General features: G+C 40.6%; 1 protein-coding gene across 1 annotated transcript in view; it reads right to left on the bottom strand.

The window, feature by feature from the left end:
- Positions 1-21948, bottom strand: part of TIMD4 (T cell immunoglobulin and mucin domain containing 4) — a 32597-nt gene extending 10649 nt beyond the window's left edge. The window contains exons 1-5 of the mRNA XM_030328578.1: positions 21864-21948; positions 17094-17432; positions 14552-14779; positions 13108-13191; positions 11707-11790 (exon numbers count right to left, since the gene is read on the bottom strand). Coding sequence (XP_030184438.1) covers positions 11707-11790; positions 13108-13191; positions 14552-14779; positions 17094-17432; positions 21864-21921 — 793 coding nt within the window. The 5' untranslated portion in view covers positions 21922-21948. The remainder of the gene's footprint in view (positions 1-11706; positions 11791-13107; positions 13192-14551; positions 14780-17093; positions 17433-21863) is intronic.
- Between the last annotated feature and the right edge of the window lie 483 nt (positions 21949-22431).

Here is a 22431-nt window from a genome sequence, read left to right as displayed (position 1 = left end):
AAACTGGAGGAACATATAGCTTTCTCTGTACTATTTTTGCAAGTTTGTATTGAGTCTAAAACTGTTTCAAAATAAAAAGCTTTTAAAAAGTGGTTTAAATATCAGCATTTCATATGGTTCAAACTAACACATGCATGATACATAGTGGCTTTGTAATAAAGATTTATTGAAAAAAATGTTGAATACATTTTAAAGTACGTTTAAAAATGATTTTGTAAAATGTTTTGTGTGAAAAAAAATGATAGACGTTACTCTGTCGTGAGAAAAAAAACGATCTGAAAAGATATAGCCCAAACTGTTATGGTAATTATTTCTTCATCTTGGTCATTTGGGTGAGGGCTTGGGAAGAATGTTTAGAATACAAGGTCATTTCACTTTACAGTGTTTTGCTGTTTTCTTTTACAAGAGCATGTATTTATTTTATAACATAAAAATATAAAGTGTAAATGTTAAAACCACAACATAAAAACATTGCCTTGACTTTTATCATCTAGTAGGATAGGAAGCAGTATTCAGTACATATGCTGGAGGAGCTCTGTTGAAGGAGACTCACATCTGCCCTTTCTAAAGAATGTGTCCTGTATCTGGATGATATAGATTAAGGGTTGCCAAACTATAGCCCAAGGGTTGAATCCAACCTACTGCCTGTTTTTGTACAGACTGAGAGCTAGGAATCATTTTAATATTTTTTTATTGGGGAAAAATCAAAAGAAGAATAACTCATCACACATGCAAACTACAGGCAATTCATATTGAATGCCCATCAGTAAAGTTTTATTGAAGTGCCCATTTGTTCATGTGTTATCTGGGGCTGCTTTTGTACTACGAGGGCAGAGCGGAGTAGTTGAGACCACCAGCATGGCTGGTAGGACCGAAAATATGTACAGTCTGGCCCTTTACAGAAGTTTGCTGACTTCCGGTATAGTTAGTCCCCGGATGCAAAAACAACACCCACGGAGTCAGGGAATTAAATGTGTTATATCAGAGCACAATTTTAATGCTAAAACCTTTAGACCTTCAGACCCTAGAGTGATGAGACTTCCCCTCAAGATGGTTATGCCTAAGGTAGTGGACTCGAACTTACTCACTGAAATAAAACTACATGCTATGTGCAGATCTGGAATGGCATTGAATTTTGAGTTAAGAAAATCTTTTAAAATCCATTTTGAACATCACCCCGTTTGCCATCCCACTGGTGGAAATTTGCTTCAAAATTACTTGGAACTCCCTGTAAAAGTCAACTTATTGAGCACTAAGGTATGCCTGGCAGAGCGATAAGCACTTCATATAAATTATCTCACTTAATGCTTATACCATCCATTCTACAGACATAAACTGAGGCTGAATAAGTTTAAATCACTCTTTCAAGGTAGCACAGATAATAAAGGAAATTTGAACTCAACTCTGAATGACTCAAAAAATCATGATTATAACCACTCTGAGAGGAAAGAAAAAGAGCACATTAGCATCCTATTTGAAAATACAAACTCTAGCCAGTGGGCTACGTGCCAGAAATCAACTGGAAATAAAAGCACTCTATATTCTCAGTGGGTCTGCTTAAAAACTGATAACTGAGTATTTTGACTCATTAAATTCATAGACACAGGACTCATCTGTATGTACTTTTAAAGCAAATTTAGTTCTGATATAAGTCAACTCAATGATACAATCTTAGCACAATCCTAGGACTTTAAAAGTGACAACTTCAAGCCTTCAGGTGTTCTTCCATAGGTAGCATCTGGCTTATGCTGCCCCCTTCTGGACCACTGGTGGTATGGCCTTAAAAATTCAAAGGCAAGATAAAAAAGATCCTTCTGAGAGTATTTTAGATTTGAAAAGAATTCGAAATTATCTCCTCTGATCCCCCCCCTTTTTAAGGAAAAACTAAAATCTAGAGACAGTTTCACTCATTCAGGGTTTCACAGTAATGAGTAACGAAGGAAGTGACTAGAACCCATATTTTTTGTACTTGCCTGGCAGCACTAATGCAGATCTGGAATTTCAAAACGGCTTTTGAAAACAGAAACACAACTTTCTTCAATTCACATACTTGCTTTAAAATTTGAGACCTCTGAATGTTTTTAATATGTGCAATGATCAAAAGAGCACCATACGCTGAAATAAATCAATCATTCCATATGTGAGTCAGGTGTTCCTTAGCACCAAGGGCAAAATTGGGTAAGGACCTTTTTTTTTTTTTTTTTTTTTTTTAAATTTTGAAAGGGAACAGACAGCAAATTGGGTTGGCACCCAATGTGGTTCATAAAGAAGAAGGAATGGTAAGATGACTTCACATTTCATGCAGATGAGTTAACAGAAGGAAACTCTAGAACACCATTATTTAAGAGTCACTGAGTTCCGGGGCACCTGGGTGGCTCAGTTGGTTGAACATCTGACTTCAGCTCAGGTCATGACCTCACAGTTTTTGAGTTCCAGACCCACATTGGGCTCGTTGCTGTCAGCATGGAGCCAGCTTCAGATCCTCTACTCCCCCCACCCTCTCTCTCTCTGCCCCTCCCCTGCTCACTCTCTCTCTCTCAAAAAAATATATATATATTATATATATGATATAAATTTTATATCACATATATATCTATATATTTTTATATATTAATATCACATATTTATATATTTATATATATGTGATATGAATTTTATATCATATATATATATATTTTTTAAGTCACTGCGTTCCAAACTTTGCATCAAACTTCCACTGCCTCCAAGGATGCCCCACCAACAAAAATGTCGTCATCATTATGAGAGCCCAGAGTTGTCACCTCAAGTCACTACTCTCACGTGCCAATATGAAGTGAAGCAGAGCTAAGACCTCATCCCTAATCCACCATCCCCGCCCCCCCAACCCCGGACTCCTCTCTGCAGGGCAAAGCTCTTCCTACACCAGCTGATTGATTTTGGTTGAGGGAGGTGGCAAAGTCCTCACTTTACCAAGGAACCTCAGAAATGCTAACAACAACAATAATAATAAGTGGATACCATATACCAAGCACTTAACTATACTACATGCCACACACAATGCCAAGTACTTCCATGTCAAAGCACTTCCATGTTTGAGCTCAGAAAATGCTCTGCAGTCAGGCACCTGGTGGCTCAGTCGGTTAAGCACCCAACTCTTGATTTCAGCGCAGGTCATGATCTCACGGCTTGTGAGTTCGAGCCCTGCACTGGACTCTGCACTGACTGTGTGGAGCCTGCTTCAGAGTCTCTGTCTCCCTTTCTCTCTTTCTCTCTCAAAAATAAGTAAACCTTAAAAAAAATTTTTTTTAAAGAAAATGCTTTGCAATAGACACCGTTGGTTTTCTCACTGCCCAGTGAGAATCCTGTGGCCTAGAGATGTCAGGTGACTTGCCCAAGTCGTGTAGCTAGGAAAGGAAAGAGCAAATCTCAGAGCCAGGATTATCTACCTGCAGAGGCCAAGCTCTTATCCTCTGAGCTCTACGGTCTTTGGAAAATATGGCAAATGCTCACATACAGTTGCCATAGAAAGTTCAGTGGTGGAGAGTGAATGATCTTGCTATTTTGCAGCAAAATAGGAAGAAATCCATTTGGAATGGAACCCTAACCTTTTTGCTGCTTTGATGGGTGCAGTTTTTAGAAAGGAGATCTTTCTAACTATAACTTTAATATTTTAATATTAATAATATAATTTTTATAATTTATTATAATTTATTATAATAATATATAAATAACTATAGATTTCTAACTATTATTATTGATGATGATGATAATGAGCACAATGTAAGCAGCTGAAAGTGCACAAAACACTTTCACATTATCACTCTTGAACTTCAAAATAAGTCTACCAAGGGAAGTAAACTTCAGCAGAGTGCTTGAAAGAGGAGGCAACTGAAACTTAGGGAGGTCCCATCTCTTGCCCAGGACTGCACAGCTAGTAATGGTCACTAGTCAAGCAGTGGCAGTATCAGAGCCAGTGAGATTTATCTGAGGCACGATTCTTATTGATTGAAAACTCTTCACAATGTTAGAGCAATGTTATCTGATTCCACCTTCCATGTCTGCCGCCCTCTGCTGGGCTGCTGAGCACCCCAGAGTTCAACAGGCGGCCATGCCAAAGGGCTTCAGTCAATGACTTGTTCACAGTGGGAGAACCGATACCTTGCCTCATCACAGAACCTGCTGAGGTATGTCATTACCCTTTCCCCTGTGACACCAAAGATCTCTCCAGGGCCTAGATCAGTGTCGGAGGAACATTTCCGTGTGCAGAGTGGTCACCCAGCTCACTGGGTTATCCGTCAACGAGGCCCCATCTTAGGACTGGCTCCATGGTCTATTTCAGTGGCTGAAATAGACACCTTACTTCTTTTTCCCTTTGTTTGCTTTACCACAAACATACTTCTCTTAAAGCTTGGCAACTCCCTTTGTTTTTATTTGGTTGACCTTTCTGAAGGTGAGCTGTTAGATGCTAGAATTACACAGATTCAATCCCAGCTTTATTAATGAAAAAATATCATTTGTACGGTTGGTAGAATATAATGCTATTGTGAGAAGAATCATGAAAATCCATTTTTTGTCCTTTGCCTTTATCCCCAGACTGCCAGCCTACAACTGATTCGAGCCTGTGAACAGCGTGGGCATGAGAGATAAAACAAATCGGCTAATGCCTCACGAAAGATGTTGACTTTGAAATCAACTGCATCCAATTTCTTTCCTCCTAACAACGGCATTTGTGAGTGAAAATGAGCTTTGCTTCATTCCCCTGCCTTCCTCTGTTCCTTCTGCTGAACTTGTACTGAAAACAGCAATTCCCCCTACAACTTCTTTATGTCCTTGATCAACTGAGGACCCAGAAAAAATGTTAAGTTCTAACATGGCTCAGCTTTGTCTTTAATAAAATAGTGCAATGTAGGGGAAAGAGCTCTGATTTGAGAGCCAGAAGAGAGTCCTATCTGGGGCCTCGTTCCCACTTCTCTTTGAACTTTTTTATGCCTGTGTGCCTCAGTTTCTTTCTATGTAGAACGAAGAGTGCACACTACACCAGCAACTCCTAAATGTCTTCTTGGGGCCAGGGATGGGATGGCTTCAAAAGAATCTCCTGAGGAAGTTTGCTAAGCATACAATTTCTTAGACCCACCCCCAGGGTAGGTTCTAATTCTTCAAGCCTTGGGTAGAGTAAAGCAATCTATATTTTTACTAAGCACCCTGTGTTTTCAACCCATGGCCAGGTCTGGTATATACATGAACTGGATGACCTTGAAGTTCAAGGTCTTGGTTCCATCCCCTGGGAGGCCAACATGAGATCAGATTGCTCCACACTTTCATTTATTCTCTCCTCACTCCCTTTTCTCTTACCTCCATTTCTAGACCAAACCCTACCTCTCTCATTTTTGACTGATCCCCTTCTGCTACACCAGGACCAACCTTGCTCCATTCACTATCTCCTTCTCTAAATATCCATCCTCAAACTTCTTGAAAGAACACCTAATATTCATTCTCTAACAATTGCTCGTCTTGGACTTCAGAGCATCTACCCAGAGAGCTAACACTGTTCACCTAATGGTTCACAGCCACCTAAGGGCCTCATCCTTCTTGACCAGCATTCTGAATTTCCCAGTATTTGACTATACCCTCCATAACTTTTGTCAGCTCAGCCCTCTCTGCACTCATGCTCTGCTGGATCCCTTCCTACTTTTTCTGTCTTCATCCCTGCCTCCTCTTCCAATGTAGTTGTCCCTTTATGGGGTTGTACCTTTTCATTTCTCCCTCCATCTCACACAATATCTTTAGGTGATTTCACAGGAGCTTTCCATTATCCCTCTCCTAATGAGAAAATATAATAAAGTGCTTAAGAGCTGAGTTTCAAGAGCCAAGAGACCCAGGGTTCAAACTCTGGCAAATTTAACTTCTCCAAACCTCAGTTTCTTTTCCTTTATAATGGAAGTAATGATAGCATCTTTCTCACAGATGCAGACAATGCCTCACAATGAGACACTGTGCCCAAGCCTGGTATATAAAAAGCATTTGGTGTCATTTATTATCAGTGATTCCCCAAATCGTATCTAGAGCCCTGAACTGTCCCTTATGAGATAATATGTATTAAATTATTGGTGTATTTTTAAGTCCCTGTTCAACAATTGTAACCTGAATCATGGTAATTATTATTTGATCAGAGGTAGGTGCCAATCATCAAAGACACCCATTCTCACCCAGGCATCCGTAAGTCAACCCATCCCCATATTCCCAACTGCCCATTAGACATTCCTCAGGGGCCCTTCAAACTCCAGCTCTCCCAAACAAATTCACCCATTTTCCTGGGGTTCCTTACTAGTTAACCTGTCACATCAATCTAACCTCCCAAGTACAGAGAATGAGTCATCCTTCATTCTTACTCTGGTCACTGTCCTCCCAATCCTAACTCCTAAGTGGCTTTGACTCTGTCCCCTCTCTGTAGTTACTGCTGCCATTATTCTACTCTAGACATTCATCTCTGGTATGAATTATTACAAAAGGCTCCTGGGTAGCCTCTCTGCCCCCAGGCTTGCTCCTTCTCATACATCTCCCACACTCTTACCAGAGCAATGTTTCCTAAAACAGAACTGGAAATATCATTCCCTACCCAGAAAACATGAATGGTTTCTCATGACCCTGGAATAAAATCTAAATTCTTCAGCCTATCAATCAAGTCCCTTAAGAACCTAGACCATTCCCAGCTTCTTGTCTCTATTCAACTAGACTATTAGACAAGCTCCAAAGATTTCATACTCTTATCAAGTTCCCTTCTTTTTGTTCATGCTCTTCTTCCTGCCTGTTCACCCTTCCCTGCACAATGAAATGTTCTCATCCTTGAAGAACCAATTCAAAGATTATTAAGTTAAATTATGCTTGCCATCCTTTCCAGGAGAGAATCCATCTTTCCCTTCTTTGGGCCCCCAGGAAAACTTTCCATACTTCTATCCCAAAACTAAACCCACTGGATGATTGTTTGCTATACATAGCCTGTATATCTTACTAACGTGTGACCCCTTTTAGGACAGATGTCATGACTTATTTATTCCCATGCCATGTATAGAAAATCAATTCAATAAGCCATGTTTAAGTAATGATGGATTTGAAACGCCTTTACCAAAAAATCATATTACCTATTTCCAAGTACCCAAAACAAATTCCAAGATAAAGAGAAAAGTCTCATCTCCAACCACTTTGTCCTCTGAGAATCCTTTGGCTCCTTGGAAAGGCCAGCTTGCTCTGGACCATGAAGCTTTGGATGACTTTGTCAAACAGAAAGACATGGTAATAGGGCAGCTGTTTCTAAAAGCATTCCTCCCATTTTCTGGGCCCCAGTTTCTAATCTTCTCAGTTTCCCAGATTTCCATAGACAATACTCCTCCCTGGGAGTTAATGAACACAAGTTTAAACCCCCTGAAACCTGGGTGTGAGTCTCAGGTCTCTCTCTGTCTAGCTGTGTGATCTCGGGCAAGTCACTTCACATCTCTGAGCTCCATTTCTAGGCAGCCTTAGAGTGGAGGCAAGGATTTGCCACCCTAGGTAGGCCTTTTCACATGATGTCTACAGCAAATGCCTTAAAAGTAGAGGGAGCACTGAAGCAGGAGATAACCTACTTGGAGTTGTCCTATGAAATGAATAACATGAATCTGGAAGTTCTTGCTTGGCACACTCAACCACAGCTCTTTTTCAGGCATGACTTGAATTCCACGCCTACATTGTAGAGTGGAGCCTCTACAGACTGAGCAGTATGAGAAGGACAAAACAATTCAGAGGCAGCAGGAGATGAAATGTGTCCATAAGCAGGAATAAAACCAATGATTAAGAATTCTGTAGAGCCACCTAAAAGGGAGTCAGTGAAGAGCTTTTAGAATCTCAGATTTACTCCAGTAACAAGTAGAGAATTACTACCGTGAGATTTTAAAAGCTCTTGTAACTTTCCCAGGTTTGTAATTTTGTCACTCATTGGCTGTTTCCCTGGTGCAATTAACAGATTTTAAAAAATCATAAAACCAAAAGTGTCTGTGTGCTTATAAGGAACAGCAAGTCAGTTGGGAGCTGGTGAAAGTGGCCTCTTGTTACCCTGCCAGAGAGACCTAAAAATGAAGGTGTGTGAGTAGGAATAATAGATGTGTGAAGAAGAAAGGAAATGGGGACAGGGCATAAGGACTATCGTTTACTAGCCAGTAATTAGGTACCAGGTATTTTTCTTATGCGTTTCCTCACTTAACAGTCCTATGAAATAAGTACTAATATCATCATCACTGTACGTTTTCGGGAAACTGAGATTTAGAGAAGAACAGAACAAATAACTCACCTGAGGATCTAAAAGAAAACAGAAACACAAAAATGGCAGAGCTGGGATGTAAGCCTGAGCCTTCAGACTCCCCAGTGAGCTTTTTCAACCCCCACCCAGAGCTACCCTGGAGGCTGTGAGGATAAAAGACTAGAAAGAAAGGATCTGAGATGTTACTGAGGCAGTAAAAGAACGGAAGGCATAATCAATGGCAGACTTAATCCCAGGCCATCAGATTATGACTTCAGAGTCCCTCCCCAGTAGAGGGAACAAATTGGAAGAAATTTGAGGGAGGGAACAAATTTGTCTTGAGGGAACAAATTGGAACTATTTCACAAATTTCTGCTGCCAATGAAATGAACCCTCAGGCTGGATGGAATGCTTTGAGTTCCTATGTACCTGGAGGGGTCAGAGTTTGCATTCTTCAAACAGACTCTTTAGCTCCGGGGTGGGGGGAGGGGAGAAACCTATGCAAGTTTTTATTGTTGTTTGTTTGTTTGTGTTTGAATGATGGTTCCAAACCACTTGGAGCTTTGCAGAATTCTTGGAGAATCTAAAGATATGTCCTAGACTTTTCCCTCAGAAAAATGCATGTGCACATATGCACACATAATTATATATGTAATTTCAGGGGGTTCATACCACCCCCAGCCCGTCCACAGACAACTCCACCCAGGAGACCACAGACATTTAAAATTTAAAATCTCCGAGGCTTGGTGTGAGTCCCAGCTCTCCCTCTGCCCAGCTCTATGATCTTGGGTAAGTCACTCCACGTCTCCGAACTCCATTCTAGGGAGCCATGGAGTGGGGGCGAAGAACTATCACTCTGGGTAATGCTGACTTTAGGGAATAATAATTTTGACCAGATCTTCTTGAAGAATTGAAACCAGCTCTCATCCACGGAAGGCTTGCCATCCAAAATTACATGAAGAAATGAGGAAGGAATCAGGGATATTTGGCCAGGGAAAGAAACCCCACAGAGTCACGTGAGCTCTCTGAAAGGAGTTGAAAGCACTTTCATGTGAATGAAGAAGTAGCACTTATCCTGAATTATTCTGTAAATGGCTCTAGACTGGGGAGTGAGGGGTGGGGAGAAGCAACACAGTATGATGTCAGAATGGCAGCAGAGTTGAACCGACATGGGTTAAACCCGGGTCATCATTTACCAGATAAGTTATATAACCTTCCTCAACTCTAAAATGGAGGTGATAATGGTATCTATCTCATAGGATTTTGTGAGAAGCCAGATGAAATAATGCGCTTAACGTGAGCAGTATTGAAACAAAGAGAGACTTCAGTAGATGTCAGCTACTCTAATAAACTCTCTGACCCTCCATTTCTTTATCTCTAAAATAGGTATAATATCTGTACCCGATCAGAAGGTCACTATGAGATTTAAATAAGAAAATACACATTAAATACACTTAGTACAGTACCTAACACATAATTAAGTCTTCGGCAATAGAAAGTGCAATTATTGTTACAAATGTTTCATTACAACCAGTGGGATGAGAGGACAGTAAACGGAAAGAACACCACCATTTATTTCAGACAGATAGGCAAGACAAAATAAAATAATATCTAAGAGCTTGGACTCAGAGCTAGACTTCCTGCATCAGGAACCTGAGAGCAGTGTGGCCTTAGAAAAGTTGCACAAAATAGGGGTATGAGCATCTGCTAAAAAGGAATTGAATGAAGTGGCCCATGAGAACAGCTTCACACTGCACCACATATAATATGCGTTCAATAAGTCCTGGTTTCTTCCATAATGAGTAAAGGTTACACAGAGACAGACCTTCTTACAGCAAGCTCCTTCTCAGCAATGCAGCCTCTAGATGTTGCTTCAAGTATTCTCTCTCCTCCAGGATTTATCAAGGAGGAGTGAAATAACAATTATCTGGGGTATTACAGAAGAGGGTGAAACATCAAGATGACCTCTTGTTTCCTTGCAGTTGAATGTAAAATAGCCTGAGATTTAAATGGAATGAATGATAACATTTTGAGAACTCCTTGCCCACTCTCCATCATTTTTCTCGTTGCTACCTTCTCTTCTGCCAGGAAACAGCCCCCACTTTTACCCTACGCCACAGACAAAGAAGGTTTGGATCTTTGGCATCTAGCTTCACCTAAGTTAACAACAACTAGTCCAAATTTCCCGTCTTCCAGCTGAATGAGGTAGCGCCAAAAAAAAAAAAAAAAAAAACCAAAACTTTTCAACATTAGGTCACCCTTGCATTTCACCTTGATTTATAGTCTTCCTTCAAAATGTATCCTCTTTCCACTTACTCTTGCCCATCCTCTCCAATTCTATCTGCTGAGCCTTTGTGAGTGATGTTACACTGCCTCCTTCACAGAGTTACAGGACCATTGTTTGGCTAATAAACATATGGAAAGACACTCAAATGCCTTGTTAATCAACAAAAAATGAGACAACAAAAAATGAACAACAAAAAAATGGGACAGAATTTTCTTCTCAGGAGATTGAAAAAAAATTAAATAAATGGTCATATCAAGTATAGGGGAGATGTAGGAAAGCAGACACTGTGGGTGGGAAAATAAATTGGCAAAGCCTTTCCAGAAGACAATTTTGTAATGGTTAGTAAATTTAAAGTGTACATTTCTTTCAGCCTAGGATTTCTCCTTCTTAGTCACCACCCTAGACCCTTAGACATAGACACTTAAGGAGGCTCTCACATACAAGGATGCCCCTGCAAACTACTTATGGTAATGAAATATTAGAACACCTCAATGTCCCTTCGTGGGCATTGGATATTATAAGTATCCACAGTATAAAATCCTATACAGCAATTTAACATAATGGTATATATCTACATGGACTGGAAAGGAAAGTAGTCCAGTATATAATGCTAGGTAAATAAACAAAATACAGAAGGCTGCATACAGTATAATAGAATTTTTTTTTAATTTACACAACAGAACAAAACTGCATATTTCTATACACACACATAAAGAAATAGAAAAAGATCTAGGAATGGTCCTCTTTAACTAATAGCAGTGATTATATCACAGGGAGGGCTGGGATTAAAGACAGGGAGTCAAAGAGATTTTTTTCCTACTTTTTATGTATCCCTAACAAAAATACATTAGTGTAATATTTGTGTAATTTACAATAAATTACTAATTTTTTTAAATGAATGGATGATTTTCTGGCAATTCTAGCTCCAAGACAGAAACAACTAAGGAAGAAGGGGAATCCCAACACAGGGGTTTCAGAAAAGAGGCAGAAGAGGGAAGAAGCAAACATGGCTGCTATTAGCTGGTTTCACTTTCCCAGCTTGTGGGAAGATGTAGGATGTGACCACAGTGGAACCAAAATAGCCAAATCCCAAGACAAACAGGCAGATGGCAGATGACAGATTGTTCCCACGGTCAAAGACAAAATCACCCTCACGAGCACAGCCCCTTACCTCTTGGCTGAGGAAAAGTCACTGACTCACTCATTTCCCACATTGATGTCTGGGACGTTGACTGGAGACCCCAACCTTCAGATTCTGAAAAAAACAAAACAAAACAAAAACAAAACAAAACAGAAACAAAGGAAAAGAGAAAACAAACTTAGGTAAAAACTTGTCTTTTTTATTTTTGGTGCCCCACTGTCCCCTAAACTAACTTCTGTCATAAAAAAAATAAAAGTAGAATGGGGCGCCTGGGTGGCTCAGTTGGTTGAGCATCTGACAGCTCAGAGCTTGGAGCCTGCTTCAGATTCTGTGTCTCCCTCTCTCTCTGCCCCTCCCCCACTCATGCTCTGTCTCTCTCTCTCTCTCTGTCAAAAATAAATAAACGTTAAAAAAAATCTTTTTTAAATAAAAAATAATAATAAAAGAAGAAGAAGAAGAAGAGCTAATGTTTACAGAGCATTCAGTTCATGCTGTTCTAAGTGATCTACAAGTATCCTCTCATTTAATCTTCAGAAAGAGACACAGGATAGGTGTTATTATTATTCCCATTTTATCAATGAGGAAGCCAAGACCCAAAGAGGTTAAATAACTTTCCCAGAGTCATACAACAGTTAAGAAGTGGGTCTTGTACCCAGGCAGTGTAACACCAGAGCACACACCCTGTGCCATACTGCCTCCCTATATTGTACTAACACAAGAACAGATTCATTTATTTACCCCATAGATATCTGTTTTCTTCTACTTGACTATAAGCCCCATTAAGTAAAATCTGCCATTTGAGCACTTACTGACATGCCAGGCACTCACCTAAGGCCATTATATCCACGAAGTTATTCAACTCTCCAACTCACCTGGGAAATCAGCCAAGGCCAGAAATCCCTGGCAAAAAGGAATAAAACAGAGAAGTGCCAGCCTGGGCACTTCTCTCTAGCACCCCCCCATGGATGTAAATCGTGCCTTATTTTAGGATATTCTCTGCCCTTGGACCCCTATTAAATACCTAAAGAAGTCTTGATGGATGAAAGATCACATGAATGAATTTCTCTCTCTACTACAGAAAGCCAATGATCAAGTGAGGACGTCCCTCAAGGAAGTCAAAAAAAATCATTGTACTGGGAATTAGGATGAGACGGCTAAGCACTGCCTCACCTGGAATGGAAAGGCAAATATTCCAGAAATGTGCTACCATGAGGAATTGCTTAAACAATCAAGGTCAGTCTCTCTCCCCACCCCCCTTTCTCTCTCAAAGCCACAAGAATGAATGAACCACAAATGTGGTCCAATTTGTCCTAGATAGGGTTCATGGCACACAGGACACAAAATTCATCTTCAGTTATCTCATTCAATAGCATTTTACTCTCCTCAACCTAAGAAATGAGGAAAAGAAAGAGAAAGAAAGTGTCCTCATACCTCTGGATGTAAGCAAGGCAATGTTTCCAGAGGTCACCTCGGTGCTTCTCTCAGAGTCACTGGAGAGAAAGAAACTTTCTGATTCTGGAATATAAAAAAAGTTTGATAAAAGAGAGCTGCAAAAATAAGTGTTTGTGCCGAGTGGTGGGATCCAGGGCTATTTTTATACTTGTCTTTGCGCCTTTTTATATATTTCAGGTTTTCTTCAAGGATTGCAAGTAATTTTTTTAGGATCAAGAAAACTACAAATGTCATAGTTTAAGGTGATTATTTTAAACACCAAAAACAATTAAAAATACATACAAAAATTGGCTGGTTTATGGTTCATGAACTTTAGGTGACAACCCAGAGTATAACAGAATTAGCTGATTCAATATTATAAAGCTATTTAAATTATCCAGGCCTTACTGAGGCAGCTGAGACAGCTAAGAAAGCCTTCACACTATCTCTTAATGAGTTTCCAATAGCATTACCTTGGTATCAGAGGTTGAAACATGGTGGGCACTTTGATAAGCCCTATAAGTAATGAAGCTAGTAAGTCAGTGAGGGTCCAAGATGGAGGATCAAAAACGACTTGGGCGGGGGAAGGGGCAGGAAGGAAAGAAAAAGAAAAGAATGGAAGGGAGGGAGGAAGGGATTGAGAGAAGAAGGGAAGGAAAGAGGAAGGAAGAAACAAAGGTAGAACTAGTTCATCATCAAGGGATATTTTAAGGCATCTGGAGGCCTTTCCTCAACCAATCTCTAATGCCAAGGCAGAGACTTAACCCCTGGAAGAATAAAACTGGGGTCTGACCCCAGGTGACATATCCTAGCTGTTGCATAAATATCTCTAAGATTCCTGGAAGGTCAACTGGAGAACCAAAAAATCTGACTTTCAAAAAACAGAAAAAATGGGGGGCAAAAAAGGAAACCATAAAACAAAGAAAAGGAACAGATTGATGAAACCACATCCTCACTCACACACACGCACATACATACAGTTATAAACCGAACTATATTCCCCAAAATTCATATGTTGAAATTCTAACCCCCAATACAGGAAATTGTGCCCTTATTTGGAGAAAGAAATAATTAAGTAAAATGAAGTTATATGGATGGACCCTAATTCAATACGACTGGTGTCCTTATGAGAAGATAAGATTAGGACAGAGACACAGAGGGAAGACCATATGAAGACACAGAAAGAAGGTAGCCATTTATAAGCCAAGAAATCAGTCGTACTGACACCTTTGTCTCATACTTCTAGCCTCCAGAATTATGAGAAAATAAATTTCTGTTGTTTAAGCCCCCTGTGGCATTTGTTATGACAACCCTAGCAAACCAGAATGCACACACACAAGGGCAAGTCTCTGAACTGCCCCATTCAGTAAAAGAACCCTGTTGCAAGGGACCCAAGATACATCTGACCAGCAGAAGGGAAAGAATGGCCAAATGTACCATATACCTGTAGTGAAGGTGGGCGCTCCCATTGAAGGGTCAGTGGTCTCAAGAACTGGGGTTGCTTCAGGAAGAAAGGTTGATATTGTTGGGGGGCACGTGGTTGCCACAGCTGTGAGGGTAGTCTGAAGTGGTGTTCTGGTTGTGAGTTCAGGTGTAGTCACAGCTGTTGTTGGAAGCACAGCTATGGTTGTCGTCATGGCAGTAGTGGTTGCTGGGCGCTTGGTTGTTGGAGCTGTAACCGATATAAGATACATTGTACAAATATATGTGGGATCTGTCCATTTCTCTGTTTCTGCTGCCCTCACCTGGTCCACTGGCCTGGACCACTGGAATGCCCATGAAAGTTGGGTTTCTTGCCCCTACTCTTGACCTTTCCGATATGCTTTTTACACATTGGCTAGAACAATCTTTTAAAATGACAAATAATTATGTTGGTCCCCTGCTTAAAAGATTTTACTGGGTCCTCCTTGCCCTTGAGATAAAGGACCCAACCCCAAGTTGGCCCACAAAAATTCCACTTGATCTGGCTCTTTCTTTACAATCTCAGGTCTCCACTTTACTCTTCTCACTTGTCTCCAGCCCACTGGCTTTTCTTCACCTCTCTAAACAGTGACCTCACACTGGAGGGACTTTGTACCTGTTGCTTCCGAGCCTCTCTCTTCATTAGGCTGACTCCTACTGAACCCTCATGTCTCAGCTAAAAGGACACTGTTGTAAGGAGGTCACACATATTCTGCAATCAATTAGGTTTCTGGGTTTTGCACTCTATACTTTACCTTCACTTTTATTTTATGATTATGGTTTAACACCTGCTTCTCCCACCAGACTGTAAGCTCCATAAGGGAAAGTCTGCTATTTATTTTGTTCTCTGCTACAAATCTAATACCTACCACAATGTTGGGCACATGGTAGATATTCCAAAAAGATTACATCAGTGAGCAAATGAACAATTGCATCAAAAGTGAGCCCAAACATGAAATTTTAGTCAAGCAAGATGAAGAAGCTCAAGTTCTGTTGTACAACTCATACCTAAAGTTAACAATAATAAGTTGTATACTTGAAAATTTGTTAAGTGAGCAGAACTCACCATAGGTGCTCTTTCCACAATGAAATAAAATTAAAATCTGTAATAAAAATGAATCCAAGGTGTTCAACATGGGATGAGAATGTAGTCTCTTTCATATATTAATGACAAGTTCATGCCGACACCACTCACCCCCTAACATTTGAGTTTGGGTTCATCAGCCACAGTTATTCTACATATGCTACCATCTCTTAAATATGTCAAATTTTGATTAACTCTAACAGATTTCAGTGAGCTTAGAAATGACCCATAGATATTGAGTTCAACAAGTATTTTATAAAATAATAGCTGGTTATATCAGGCTTGAAAGTAGAAGACTTGGATTAGCCTCAATTAACTTTAATAAAACTTCAGTAAATCAGAAAAATACCTTTTCTATCACAAAGTCGCTTTTAAAGAAAAATATACTAAAGTATATGAAAGTTCTGAAATAAGAAGCATCCACATAAGTCGTTCCCAAATTTTAGAGTGCATTGGTGTCACCTGAGAATTCTGTTAAACATGTGGCTATAAGCATATGATCCTGCCTTCCAAGATGCCTACCCAGTCAGGAACAAAGCACAAGAATCCCCCATCTTTTTTTTTTTTAAGTTTATTTATTTATTTTGAGAGAGACGGAGAGAGCGTGAGTGGGGGAGGGGCAGAGAGAGAGAGAGAATCCCAAGCATGCTCCATCCTGGCAGTGCAGAGCTGATGTAGGGTTTGAATTCACAAAACCATGAGATCATGACCTGAGCCAAAACCAAGAGTTGGACGCTCAGCTGACTGAGCCACTGAAGTGCCCCGATAACCCTCCATCTTTGATGCAGTTTGAACATAGAGCTTACTCTGAGACACCATTCCCAACAAGCAGGAAAGGTGATTACTGTTAGCATAATTCAACCAGAGGCTGCCTTCTATGTAGCTCAAATCTTTAAGAATCCCACCATATTGCAGTTTCATCAAAAGCAACTGACAGTAACAGACGGAAAGGCCACCTGAAAACTGCTGTGATTGTCTCCAAGTCTCATGCCCTTTCCCCTTTGCTGGAAGTTGCAAACTTTGGCTTATGGGCTGAAGCTGACCCATGGACACATTTTATTTAATTTATATGGTATTTTTTAAAAAATCTTTGCCAACATATAAAAATCAATGTTATACACGTAAAAATTGCGAAATCTGAAAACACTGTGCACAAAGCAACAATCTCGTAATAAGAAGTAGATGTCTTTTGCAGACTGACCCTCCAATTCACTGGTTCCCTTCCCATGCACCCCCCACCCATTCATTGCTGTGGTCTTCTTGGCCCCCATGGGTATTTGCTCCATACTGTGCCTCCTCTAGTCATAGCAACACATCTTAAAATTAATCTGCCCCCTCGTGCTTAAGCACCTACAGCCTCCCCAACACCACCCAGTACATCCATTCCCCATTAACTGTTGAATCTATCCTTCCACAGACACAAGCCCCTTCATGTACACACCTCTCCTCAGCTGCAGGCGAATGTTCTTTTTCACGTCATTGAACCAGCCAGGGACCTCTATGCGGCAGCAGTATACACTGTTGTCACCTTCGTTGGTGTTCAAGATGGTCAAGGAGACATCGCCTTGTCGGATATTGCCCTGAAGTTCATATTTTGATGACTTCCTGGACAACACCGTCATCCCATCAGTGTGGAGAAGCTCATTGTTGCACTTGGATTTGGGACACTGGCCCTTGCCCCAGCACATGCTGTTGCTGTTTTCAGACCAAGAGGAGTACTTACAGGGCAAGGTCACCGACTGACCCAAAAACCCTCTCACAGTCTCTGGTGCAGCTGGAACTGTGAGGAAAGATGAGAAAAATTAAGGCTGTGCAGTACTAAAATCTCTCAAATATACTGCATGATGTTTGTGCAGCTAGATGCTTCCAGGAAGATGAGAAGAGTCATTATGTATATTTTTTAGCCTAAATTCTGATGTGCCCTTAGCCACTGCTGAGTCCCTAACTCCACACCCTTTTGTCTCCCAGTTACAGATAGCTGACCCACCTCATGGTCTGAACTCATCTCCATAACAAGCCCTTTTTGCTGATTTAAAAACTCTGTTCTTGAGTACCATTCCAATAAGCCAAAAACTTTTCCAATGAAAAATCCAACTCTTTAATCTAATTCCACTAACTCATGTAAACACATCCAGAACTAGCACTCTACCCAGTGTATCCTCAATAAACAGTGGCCATGTACTGCTGACCTGACTGCTTGGGACTCCCTCCATTTTCAAACCCAGAGAATGCTGTGGCAGTAAGATAGGCTGTTGAACTACGTTCCATTGTCCTTCTCTCCTTTCAGTACTGGATCTAGAAATTGATTGCTCTGGACCATTTATTTGTTGCTAGAGAACATGAAGTTAGGTGGAGTTTGAACACTTTTTTAATGTTTTTTTTAAATTTTTTTTTCCAATGTTTATTTATTTTTGGGACAGAGAGAGACAGAGCATGAACGGGGGAGGGGCAGAGAGAGAGGGAGACACAGAATTGGAAACAGGCTCCAGGCTCTGAGCCATCAGCCCAGAGCCTGACGCGGGGCTCGAACTCACGGACCGCGAGATCGTGACCTGGCTGAAGTCGGACGCTTAACCGACTGCGCCACCCAGGCGCCCCACTTTTTTAATGTTAAAACTGGAAAGAACCACAAGAATTAGAAAGAATGGCACCTATGCATAGAAAAATGCCAAGGGTTAGTTTTACTATATTAGTTGTGTGAGATGGAAGGTATCGCTATTTCTGAAATGAAGCAGTCCTATTTCCCAGCTTTGCCTGCTCATCAGCATGACCTGGGGAAGGTGTTGAAAGTGCAAATTTTATTGCCCAACCCTGAATCAGAATGTTTGAAGCCAAGGCCCATGGAAATTCTCCAGGTCATTCTGATATCACTTGCTAGTCACCCAGGATTTGAGGACCAGTGGACAAGCTCTTCTAAGATTACTTCCATCGCTAAGAATCTGCAAAACATTTTCACTGCTGCAAATGTTAAGCCCACTGGGTTAATTGAGCATCAACAATTGTTCTAACGATTGCTGGTTCTAACCCTCCACTCCCAAAAAATGCTACTGAAGACAGGCTGAAGCTCCAGATCATCAGGACTCCACCTGCTTTCTCTAGGGTACGTACGTCCTGCTTTGTTTTCTCCAAGGTACCTTCCTGTGAGATTCTACATTCACTGACTTTGTTGGCCCATTGGGCTAAGTTGTATAGCACATGGCCAAGAGTACCAGGTTCCTCTCTGACCCAGGTATCAGGAATGTCCCCATAACCCTCTCTAAAATAAGGTAAGCACAAACCAAATTCAGACACGCCCTGAAATTTCAGACCCTGAAATCACAGTTTATTCATTTCATTGTAGTAGGAATGTTTCAGTGACCACAAATGCTCTAGAAGTCCATTTAGCCTACCATGAAACAAGGAAAAATAAATACATAAGAAATTCATTGTCATCACCTTCAGCTCTATTACCAACAGAACATATGCACCTAAAACTAGCAACTTTCTCAATATGAGCTTATTCCTATGAATGTTTGGAAAATTAATTAAAAATATATGCAGGAATTATTTCTGCTGGAGATTAAACAGTTTGTTTTTCCAGTATCATACTATAGAAAGAGGCACCCTACTACTCAGTAAGAAAACACCCAATATAAACATTGACAGAAGACATAACAGGCATAGATAAAGAAATACAAGAAGCCAGTAAATTTCATCTGTAAGACTGGCAAAAATTTAGAATGCCAATAATATCAAAGTTGGCCAGACAGGGACTCAGGAAATGACATAGACTATTGGAGTACACTGGAATGAAATGGGAGTTTAATTGGTATAGCCACACTGTGAGGCAATTTGGCAGTTTCCATTAATATTGAGCATGCGTGTATCCTAGCTAAGCCTTAGCAATTCCGTGCTTTGTTATCTACCCTACAAAAAGACATGTGCACAGGGAAATCCGTTTGCAAAAGTTTGCTGCAGCTTTCATATATATGTGAATGAAGTGAACAATGTATGTGGGGAACAGCAAAACTATGGCATATGCATTCCCTGGAAACATAATGAATTATTCATTCCATGCAATCATTCCAAGGTTATTAGAAGTAAATCTTTATCAGTTGACATGAAAACTCCAAGCCTTATTAATGTATGAAAAGGACAAATTCAAAACAACACATAAAATACAAAACCATCTTATAAAACAAATAAAACAGTTTGCATTTTTTTTTTTTTTTTTGTCTGTGGGCACAGACATATGAAGGTATATGCATAGAAAAGTGTCTGGTGGGATATACACCCAACTCACTGTTCCAGTCGGCTTTGCCATCAGAGGAAAGGAACTGGAGAAGGAGGGAGTAGTCAAAGGGATTTTAGCTTTATGATGCTGTTATTTTTTTCACCTGGGGTGTTTCTGTATTACTGACTGGATTAAAAATTAATATTTAAAAAAAGGAAGCAGGCAATTTGGTGTGGCAGAAAAACACCCATTAGGCTACAGCGTAAACTTCATTCTGCTAGTTACTGCTTTTGTGTTCTTGGGGGAAAGCCACAATAATCCTGACCTCATTATCATTGAAAGCAAGGGGGATATATAATACTTGCTTCAGAAGTATTTCGGAGGTTTATATGCAATGAAGTATCAAATGCCACATGAAATTAATAAAGTATTAGTACAAGTAACCAAGCATTTCAGAATTTAGAAATAGGACAAGAAGCTCTTCCCTGCTGGTACAAAAGTATCTTGGAGCAGAAGAATCACTGATAATCAAATTCCCTTTTTGGGAATTACCTAGGACAGTAGGTACAACCTAGGTTCTGTTGCCAGCTTTGTTCCTTCTCCAGGTGGTGACCTCAGGAAAGGCCCCCTCCCCAGTCAGGGTCTCATTTTCACTATTTACTGAGGAAAGGGTTTCATTCTGCATCTTTTAAGAGCATATCCAGTCCTGATTTATCCTTGCTGATTCTGAGCAATCACTCTCTTCTAAATTGGTCATTTTAGAAAAAGTACAAATGAAAAATGAACAAAAGACAGTTCTCTAGGTGCTGCTTCCTTCACATAGGATTGGAGAAGCCTACCCCATCAGTGTCCAGCCAGGAGCGGGAACATAGACTCCAGCAACCTTCAACACAACGTAAACCTCCACACCTCAACAACTCAGGACAAGATAAAGACCACTGAAAACACTGATAAAGAAAGTGACAGGGATTGCCTTCATTCCATTAATTCCTACAGAGTATCTAGGAAGAGAGGCAGTTAAATGATCAATTACTACGGGGTGACAAGTTCTCTGATGGATGACTTCATGGAAGATAGGAATTCATAGCAGAAACACCTCACCCCGTCCAGAGGCTCAGAGTGCTCAGGAAAAGCCTGACTTGGGTGGAGACCTGATAATGCATGTAGTTACCGAGAAAAGAAAGGCAGGATGAAAAACAGCATGGCAAAGGTTTGAAGGGTAGAGAGAACACATTTGTTTTCCTTGGAATAGAAGTGCTTTTGCGGGCAGCACATTTGAGAGATCATTTGCAAATAGCTACTAACTTTGAAAACTGCTAGGGATATTAGATACTGTCTAGTTCTAGAATCATGGATTGTTCAAACTGATCTTATCTGGCTCCCTCATTTCATACATAGAAGAGCCAGAGCAATTTAGACATGTTTCCATTGTTAATGACTAGTGACTGAGACCACTGCAGCTCAGTGAGGAGCATTTTGCCCAAGGCTGCCAGGACACAGAAGTCTAAACTGGCCCAGAATGAATGTGTACACTTGCATCACCCAAAACTTGGACACAACAAACCTCACCTTCTGGTGAGGGATGAAGCGTCATACCCAGCAAAAGAAGACAAACAAAAAGCAAACCAAAAACACTGAAAATAAAGAGAAAAATACAAATTATAATAAGAGCTCTGCAGAAGAATTCCCCAACTATGCTAATAACACCTGCAGAGGAAATTTCTTTTCCCCATTTCATCTGACCCTTTATTTTGTGTTTCTTCTTAAGTTGTCATTTCTGATTTGAATACAAATTAGCCCACTGTAAAACTCTAAAACCAGTCTCAGGATAAAACCCTATGTAAGTAGAAAGGCAGAGACCCTCCAAAGAAAAAAATCTGGAAGGAATCAAGAATGAAGCAGGCTTCTGCTCTACTGAGGCCTGATCGGCTGTGAAAATCTATCACAGGATGCCAAGCTCTCCAGGGACTCCTGCATGGAAGGATTCAGAACACTTACTCAGAGAAAGCCGCCCAAGTTCAATCAGCAGCCAGAGAATAAGAGGCCCTTTGGACATTTTGACTGTTGGCAGGCCCCAGGAGTCAGTCTGTCTGTCCAAAGTCCATTTCTTATACTCTGGTTAGTGCTGACAGGGCAGGACCTTTTAGTTTCATTTCTCTTTCTGCCTCATAACCTTCCCTTTCCTCCCTCCTGAATAGTCTCCCTCAAGAGATGTATGATAAAATGTGCTGAGCTCTTTCTCCTGACCACCAGTGTATGTGGAAATGTGTGGACTGATAGTGAGGTTGCACCTGTATTCCTTTGTCCATACATATCAAAAGATTTCCTACCCTGTGTGTTAGCATCCATGCATGTGCTTGTGTGTATGTGCATGTGTAAGCTGTGAATGAGCTACAGTCCTTCCCACTCCTGTGCAGCTTGTAGTAAAATGCAATGAACTCACCTCATTGGCTTCTATTTAAACATGGACTCCTCATAGGGACCAAAGAAAAGTTAGACTGGAAATGGGCTCTGCTCCCTTTACCTGGTTCACCTGGTTCTCCATCACCTGGAACTTTAGCCCCTT

The sequence above is a fragment of the Lynx canadensis genome, chromosome A1 (assembly GCF_007474595.2).
Source record: "Lynx canadensis isolate LIC74 chromosome A1, mLynCan4.pri.v2, whole genome shotgun sequence".
Lineage (NCBI taxonomy): Eukaryota > Metazoa > Chordata > Mammalia > Carnivora > Felidae > Lynx > Lynx canadensis.
The sequence above is the reverse complement of the archived record's forward strand: the minus strand, read 5'-3'. Positions and strand labels throughout refer to the sequence as shown.